This window comes from Poecilia formosa, unplaced genomic scaffold (assembly GCF_000485575.1).
Source record: "Poecilia formosa unplaced genomic scaffold, Poecilia_formosa-5.1.2 Scaffold813, whole genome shotgun sequence".
NCBI lineage: Eukaryota > Metazoa > Chordata > Actinopteri > Cyprinodontiformes > Poeciliidae > Poecilia > Poecilia formosa.
The window spans coordinates 94279-103654 of NW_006800752.1; the positions used below are offsets into that span (position 1 = coordinate 94279).

General features: G+C 37.8%; 1 protein-coding gene across 1 annotated transcript in view; it reads right to left on the bottom strand.

Moving 5' to 3' along the window:
* LOC103131687 (interleukin-1 receptor accessory protein-like 1) overlaps positions 1–6064 on the bottom strand; it is a 76063-nt gene extending 69999 nt beyond the window's left edge. The window contains exon 1 of the mRNA XM_007543384.2: positions 5967–6064. Within this exon, the coding sequence (XP_007543446.1) occupies positions 5967–6048 (82 nt within the window). The 5' untranslated portion in view covers positions 6049–6064. The remainder of the gene's footprint in view (positions 1–5966) is intronic.
* Between the last annotated feature and the right edge of the window lie 3312 nt (positions 6065–9376).

Genomic DNA, 9376 nt, shown 5'->3' on the forward strand with positions numbered 1-9376 from the left:
GGACCCCTGTAAATTGGTAGTTAGTGCTAACTATCACACTATTTGCTGACATTTGCAAAGCAAATGATCCAGGAGCGCCAATAATTTTCCTTGATTTTAGCTGTTAGCAAGCACTGTGTGGTCCAAACAAACTCTAGTCTAGACCCTTTTCTGCCATTTTTCTACATTTGTGCTGTTGCAACATTATTAAAGGACAGAAAACAAACAACAGAGATTCTATTGTTCACATCAATCAGGTCGTTGACCATCATCCATCTCATGCTGAGGCTTAGGACACGTGTCTCCAACCTGCAGCACATATCCATAGTAACCCCAGCAGTCAAGAGCCCTGTATCTGGTGCACTTGTTGAGCGACCTCTCCTCTATGGGCAGCAGAAGGGAAACAACTCCAAGCGGGAAGCCATTTCATATCTAACACCATGTGTGTGATCAATCTCCCCCCAACTGTGAGCATGCGGCGCAATCATTCAGCTTCTGTGACAGGTGTGTGGTATTAACCGAAGGGAGATGAACTGAGGGTATGCATGCATGCATACATGTCTCGTCTGTGACAAAATCAGAGTTTCATTTCAGAGTCGGATTTTCATTCTCCCATCAAATCATCCCAACTTGGTTTAATAAGGCTTTTAAAATTAGTTTTACACTTTAATCGTCTTGACGGCAAAAAGCCTTTCTCACTGACAACGTCGGGACGTGTATATTTGATCGTCTGGAGCTCTTACACTAATAAAAGTCATTATCCTGCAATTAAAAGACACTGAAAACTAATAGAATTTATGCAGTAGCCGGGGTCACCTCTGCAGTGTTTTTTTGGCTCCTAACAGTTGTTGCTGACAGTTTCCTGCCATTTTTAGCATCCCTTAAAATCAATTATAAAGTCAAGTGGCTTCCTATAATTGAATTTGTGCTGCGCGCTGACGTCCCCTGTTAGAAGTCACTGTCTTGTCCAATTAGGAGCAGCCTTATTACTGGCCAAATTGTGGGTGGCCTCTTTAATGTGGTGGGTTCATAGTTGGAGGGGGTAGGGCTATCCTTCAGCTGACGTATTAATGTTGACATCCTCCAAGAGTTGGCGGAGAAACGGGGATGAAGACTGTAAATTTAATTGACTGTCAGGATGTCCTTGAAGCTTCCCACTGCAAAAGCATGGCGAAAAAGTGGAAGAAGAAGAAAAGGAGAATAGATGCTGCTGACTGTGTGGTGTCGCAATAACGCAAGGAAATAAAGAAGGGTGTCTAACTCTCAGGAAGACCCCCTCTCTCCATCCCCCAAAGGCTTTTTTTTTTCCTTTTAGAAGATGTGTTACAAAAAATTAGAAATCAGGTGGAAGCAGCGAGCGGTTTGTCTTCTTGCAAATGTGGCTGCGCTCCAAACTTAGTGGGATACAGGTGCGTCTAATTAAATTTGAATAATGTTGAAAGGTTAATCTATTTTTGTAATTCAATTCAAAATGTGTTCATTACACTGAGTGAAATAGTTCAAGGGTTTATTACTTTTAAGGTGGATGATTATAGGAAAAGAAAAAAGAAATGGCAAAATTCAGTTTCTCAGGAATATCAAAGACTACATAAAACCATGAATAAAAATAGAATTATGTGTACAACCTAATCCTTTATCTGTGACATTTTTTTGGTTTCCCCTTGTAAAGGGTTTCAGTGATGCATTGACCTGTCATGTAACATAACATGGCATTTGTTTTCATTCAGAAAATGTTTTCCTGGTTTTATGAAATCTTATAATTTTCCGAGAACAGTAGCTAAGAGTCATTATCCAAAATGAGCAGAAATAATATATTTAAAAAAAATAAACAATCATTAATGAATCTGAATAAAACATAATTTCTAATTTTCGAAAATAATTCCTAAAAATAATTATATTCCAATTTATTGAGATGAAGCTGCAACATGCGCATGAGTGAGAGAATCATTTTAAGTAAAATTTTATTATCGACTGTCAGAAAAGGTAAGCATCATTTGTCAGGGAGCTCATCACTGTCTGATGGAAAAACAGGCACTAATGAGTGTACAGCAGAAGAGACGAGGTGGGCTAAATTTGTCTCAATCAATGTCACGGAGTATCATTATGAAGCTACGTTTGCTACAAGCGTGCACAGGAGGGACATGTGTTAGCGGTTATGTTAAGGCCTGACATTTAGTGAGTGTGAAACTGGAATGTTTATTGCAACTTCAGTTGCTGAGGCAACCAATCAGTGCAGAGAAAAATTCAAAAGGTGGTTGCTTTTGATTGATGTAGGTGTGTAGATGCTACAGTGAATGGTGGAGTTTATTCATTTTTGGAGAAAATATGGAGAAAAAAAGTGTCTTCAGTGGCTACTGCAGCTCTCCAAAAGGTAAGGTTAACCAAGTTCTGAAAATTAAACAAGCAGTTAAACATCGACTGTTCACATGATTACCTGAGTTTCTGTCTTATGTCACAGAAAAAATACTAATGTGAGACAAAAAAAGATGTTTCAATTCTTTCAGTGACCCAAAATGATTTTCTTTTCCATAGTGTGATAGTTGCTTTATTTCCCTTGGCGGTTAATTGGGAAAACATGTAATTGCAAGAATATCAGGCAGATTTGACCCATATTTTCTTAATTTCCCTCCTTTTCTGTCATTGGACCACCCCCATCCCATCACTCTCCAACTGCTTTAAAATCTCTTTTTCTAAATGCTATATCAAATATGATCATAGCAGTTCTGACTGGAAATAATGGCCAAGCATGGGATGTTGCAAAAACTACTCAATTCGATATGTTGTGCAGCTCTAATAGTATGGATTATGGAGATAAATAATCACAAAAGAGTTCAAATAACATAAAACTTTATGAAAGCATCCTCATTGTTTTCTTACTTTGCATTGCATCCAATTTCTATTGATCCTGTTCTGGGTTTGGGCTAGCTGATCTCAAAAATAAGATGGATTATAACCTCTGATCAAAAAATATATATATATTCTGGGTAACCTTCTGCAATAAAATATAAAAAAAATCCAATCCCCTTTAGCAGACCATAAGCAATTTTTATCATTTTACTTCAGTGATATTTTCTACTGCAAAACTACACAATAGCAAAGTAACAAGAACCTTGCTGAGATAAAATAAATAAATAATTGTAGACAAATCACTAACGTTTGAAAGTAAAAATTCTGAGATGTATTTTGTACCTTTCGTATTCTACAACAGTAATAATGTACTATGGAGTTAAGGTCCTAGCATGTCTACTGATTTTTCTGCTATCCAAGCTCACACCTTAATGTTTCTTCCTAATCTATGTATATTTCATAGCCAGATACTTAACCATTGCAGTCCTTAATTCATAATTTTTTCTTGGTAAGGTATTTTTGGAAACCTATTTGGAAAATTGTTACATGATTACACCTCATAATGTAGTGTTTCTATGCAATTTCCTGAATATTTCATATTGAACTCTTAACATTCGGCTTAGCTTTGATACCTCTTGTGCCAGTTGCCTCACAAGAATAACAACAAGTTTTAGATCCCTGATCACACTGAAACGCAGCAATCTTCAGATGCTGCATATTTGAATGAGAAAATATTGCTTTCGTCACCATCAGATTTTAGATGGTTATGATATGAAATATTTAAAGGCCCAAACAAACTTTTGTGTGTGGTCAGTAGGAAACATCCCATGGCTGACAGGTTATAAAAAGTATCACTGTTGATCATACGTTCAGCATTTGTTTCTCATGAGATTTTCCCAAATTGTGTGACTTTTCCTTCTCTGCCTTCACAGTTCTGCCACAAATATTGGACTAAACAATACCTGCATAGAACTGGAGAATACTGCAAGGAATGAGACCATCAATCATCAGCGCCTACAATCACAAGAACCAAAGAAACCAAAATGTGACACAGCTTATAGATGCCACCCCAGCATAAAAACAACAGCACAGAATAACTATCTACAACAGCAAGAGAGGAGTTGTTATGGAGGCGATGTGCTGAATTAGCTAAAAATATCCATAATTATTCGGTTTGCCCAACCATTTAGACCATTCCAGCCCTCTAGCAATTCAGAGGTCTAATGGATACATACTACATATGAATTCAGAGGATTAGTATGACAGATATGCATTGTATGTTTCTGCACTGTTCCACTCTCTGAGACCAAAAGCAGACAAAGCATTAATCAAATGTGAGAGTTTTCGATGTAATAATCCACTTATTATTTGTTGTGTGCATGCAGCACTGAGAGAGGAAATCCAGGGATTGTGCATGCCAGCAGAGAGGAAAAGCCACTCAAACCCTGGATTTGCAGTCCCCCAAGGACGTCAATCAAGTCATTTAATTTTCCTTAAAAGGTGCAAATGAAAATGCTCCATGTTGAGAATTCTGAATTCTTTTCGATTTTTAATTCTTTTCCACTTGAATATTTTATCTCAAATTTAATTTATGGCAAGAGTTTGGCCTTGGAACAGAACATTAACATTGTAAATGAGCAACATCCAGAAAAATGACTTAAATATTGTGTCATTTTCATGCAGATGCAGTGCTTTGGAGAAGTGTCTGGGTGAAAATTCATCCGCTGTGATATAAAAGGTTCGTTATCCATAATTGTAAACACTCTATGGAAGATCTTGGAAGCCCCTGGGTGGGACAACCAGAAATCTTTAGGTGGGAAAATGTGTTTTCACAAAATGGAGATTTTGCAAATCTCCATTTTAATATTTAATTTTTCTTCTTCTTTCTTTGTCATTTTGATTATCTTGTCTTTGGATTAGGTGCTGGTCATTTTTACCCCTTCAAAATGCATTTTGGCTGTTTTGTGCCCAGTTTTTGTGTATCAAACAATTATGCATCAATACCCACTAGGGATAAGTTTCATACCTACCCTGACAACCAACAATTTAAACTAATTTTCAAAGTCTCATTTAAGAAAATATGGATGTATGGTAGGATGTTACTCAGTGTTACTTTGGTTTGACAAAGTCTCCTAGTCGTTTGCATGGAACAAGAGGCAGGAGGGCCAAACAGATCAAAACAAAAATAAATAGGAAGTGTGTAAAAAACAATTGTCAGACATTATACAATCTATAATCAATCAATCAATAAAAAAAGGTAGTAGAAAACAATAAAATAGCAACGTTAATGTTGAAAACAATGACAAATTAGTAAGGGGGCAAAGAAATAGGTTTTCCATCACTAAACCTGGTTTTTATACTGAATTCAACATTTCCTCAGACAAAGAAACCCTAAATCATAAAAAAGCAAGCTTTGAACACAAACCTGCTCATTCTGGGTGTGCTCTCCCTTCCTGCTCCAGAAAAATAAAAATAAAGCAGTTTCAATACACCTTTCATTGCCCAAAACCCATTTCAAACAACAGCTCCCTAACTTGCAACCAGCGTGGCTTCTAATAAAGCTGTACAATCTAAAAAGGGAAGGAACAAAGGATGGGGGTCTGGCTCAAATGGGGTGTTCATTTATCAGTGGACACGATTCAAATCCTTGCTCCAGGCAATGGCTCGTGAAGCTTCGCAAGAGATAGCCCATCGGGGCTTCTGCTGGGAAAGCAAAAAAAAAAAATCCTTTGATGAGCCTCGGGCCATTCCTGCACACCTGTGCCTAATATGCATGGGCAAAATACCCAGACGCAAGCAGTCACTGGATAGAAGAAGAAAATAAATGAAAAAAAAAAAAGATTTCCTTTGTGTTAGCAAATGTGGATGTTCCTCTGCTTTTCATCTATCTCACTTAAAGTAATAATTCCAGCATCTGGAGAGAAGAGGGATGCAGTAATATAAACCTACGCTCAGACTTTAATGCTTACAAGCACAATAACTGCAACTTAAGTTGAAATTTAGTAGAAAATGTAACTTACTTGATTAAATCAAAGCAAAATAACCCACACATGTGATGTAAAATTGTTGGATATTGAAAGCAGGCGTGTACTTCTTTGTGTTAAAAAAAAATGAAGTCATAAAAAGGAGCTGCGACTTACCAGAACCTCTCTTTGACACGACTTTCAGGCAATGGACCACAAGCGCATGAAGCAGGATCAGAAGAGGGATGGAAGCTTTCATTTTTTAACAGTCCTAAAGGGAAACAGAGGTGAGAGTTATCATTCCACACGGACACCGGGTAAACATAAAAAGATGAGAAAGGGTTCTGACAGCTTAATCAAAGCTACACACCCAGAACTCACAAAAATCTCGAGGTCGGCCAGAGAAAGGAGGAAAAAAGCTCAGGCATCTTTATGTACAAATTTTATCCAACTACCTTTATTTCATTTTAATGCGAGCAGAGACTTACTGTCTGCTCACAAACAGGCCAAGACCGACGACGACACTGGCATCAAGAACAATCTGTCTCAAGGCAAACCTGGCTTTGCTGTTTGGAACAACCAACAACTCCACTCTGAACCGACATGACACAATCAGGTGCTGCTAAAATCAAGGTATCTTTTTATTGTTGTTACTGTTAGGGAAAGCATACTGAGAATGACTCAGTGAACACAGTGCCTGCTGTGATGGTAACTGTGATAATAAACGGCAAAACTTTGTTCTAGATACAAGCCAAGTTAATGGGAAAAGTAATAGTAAAACTCACTATAATTTAAAAACTTGCAGAAGCCACAACTAACTGTGCTATTTCAACAGATGAGGGAATTGCTGGGACACAAGTACCAATCAAGTTTTACATCAATTTGTACTTGGATTGCAGAGACAAATATGTTGTTAAACTTGCAACTTCCAACATGGATTAGTTAATGTATTATGGCAGGACAACCTGTTCTCTTTGAGAACAAAGATAAGGCAAATGTTTAGAGGCAACGATTTAAACTGTCAAACCTAAGAACATTCAACCAAGTGGTGCAAGCAATTCAGTCCTCAGTCTAACCCAAAAACACAACTTCTCCTCAAGGAGCCCACGCTTTGGGTTCTCATTTGTTGGAAAATGCTAAAACACATACACACATACATAACAGCCTGCTCTTTCCATGTAATATCCCTCTTCATTAAATTTTCTACAACATGTTATACTCTCGAGGGTTGGTGAAAATCTCTGACCAGTTTTTTTTTTCATTAATTTCAAGTTTTTGTCCAGTTTTGACTCTGAGCAGTTCGATGCATGATTTAGGTCAAGCAAAATATAGTAATTTCTCCAGACATATGGGACAGAACCAGGTAGCTGTTTAAAACATGCACACATGTGCATGTTTTTGAAAGCATGTACACATGCATGCTTTCACACACTCGTATAGTGTGTGATCAACAAAAGTGTTGATCACACACTATACGAGTATTTTTAGCTGCTTTGAGGATGGACCTGAAGGTCACTGTGTCTAATGAAAACACAAGAGTAATCTCAAGAAGCTCTGCTGCAGCTGCAACATGCATGCGCCAGGTGTTTGGTTAATCGCTTGTTACTATATATGTACAGAAAAAAAATGAGGAAAAAGATAAAAACAACTTTTATCTAACTGTAAATGTTTCCCAGAGGCAACAGAGTTGTCAGTTTCTCTTCACGACACACCAACTGACTGTATAGCTCTTGTTTGGCTCCTTGTTGAAGAACTAGGCACATGTAAAGCACATCGGGATGTCCATGCAATATACAAGGACACTTCCACTGGCATTTCAGGCATCACAAAGGTACTCTACATAGATTTCACAATGCTGCATCAGAAAACAGCCCTTGAGAAACTGAGTTATGTGAAAGTGGCCAGCTGCCAAAGATTGCGACATTGGCAGTTTCTCCTCCTCAAAGCCCCACTGTCATCAGTTCTTGCATCATGCAACACATACATTCTCACAAATACAGTCACTGTGACACAAAAATCCTAACTTTATTATTATTCCATTTTGAAAGCAACATTGGTTGATTTCAAACAGATGGGAGATGACATCTCTACTGTTTGGTGTTTCTCTGGTTTGTGTCTTGTGTTATAAGGGATAAAAATTAAAGCACATAAAAAGTTTGTTTTCTTCCTTCTCGAAACAACTGACGACAAGGCACTGAAGTATTAGATCTTAAAAATAAAGAGTGCTTATAATAGCTTGTCATGTCAGCCAACTCAATGGTCCATCCTCAAAGATGGACCTGTCACCTGCCTCTCATTCTTTGATTGTTTTTATATATTTTTAAAGCATCCACCTTCTCCTGTTTCCAGACAGTTTTTCCTCCAAGGCGGATTCATCCAAAATTCAATTACCTTTGAGGACGACGCGGTAAGAGAAATGGGGCACTCTCTCAGCCCCCTGACGGCAAGGAGTTAGCCCTGGAAATGCATCCCGCCTTCACTCTCAAACATTTCCACCACTCTACCACTGAGGCTCTATTTACTGCATCCTGCCAAATGGATATTGAGATTCTGTTTTTTTACAGATCTTATTTCAGATCTCTCCTACTCACTTTTTTTTTAATCTGCGTACCCTGAAGAGCCCCGTGCTCAGTGTGAAGCAGCAGCGAATCAGTGCATCTTCTGTTAACTAGATATCAAAAATAAAATATAAACTCGCAGAAGGAAATAATAACAGATTATTTTTGTATAAGCTCTTTCTGGTGGCTTGAAAAACTGCAGTGCAAATGCTGCCTCCACAAACCTGCGTTTCAAAAGGAAGAAATTACATAATTACCTATTTGTAATGGTAATAATGCACATAGTGCCAACACTAGAGTGGAAAAGAACTGAGCTAACAGGCCTGGCTATTATTTTTTGTATATGCCTGTCAGTACAGTATTCTATATGAATCCAGCAGAACTGTCCACCTTCTGTAGCTGTACTCAAAAACCTTTCAAATGTCCTCCCTTGTGACAAACGTATGAAATTATGACTTAATGAGAGCAAAGTTATTCACAAATCATCTTCGTCCTTCAGGCGCAGCTTGCCAAGGTAAAGACAATACGCAGGTCTGAGCAGGAAACTAATTTGTGTGAATGTTGTCCGTTTTACTTAAAACCTCTTTCAAATATTTAGGTACAGAGGTGACTATTTAATTATACACCGCATATAGATTCCAGCCATTTTTGACATTAATTTAGGAACTCAAACTCATCAAAATCTAAATAAAGGATCTAAGTGTTAGTCAATAAATGCCCTCCCAAGGTTTATGTAGCATAATGAATTTCCTCTCCTCTCCAAACAGATAACTAGCAACAACATTTCTTTTACACTAAAAAACACAAAAATATGTGCTATGTAGCCTCAAGTACAATAGCAGTTGTTCAAAAATACGAGAATTGTTAGAGACGTTATGCATCAACTTGCATGAGGCAAAAGTAATGGTAACTCTACGTAAGTCTCAGTATGAATATACCATCTCTCCATCTCTGTCATTACACCCCTCTCCCTCTTCCCTGTGTCACCTTTGTGTCTCCTTCCTCCTACCTTCAGGCAGAAAAATTGAT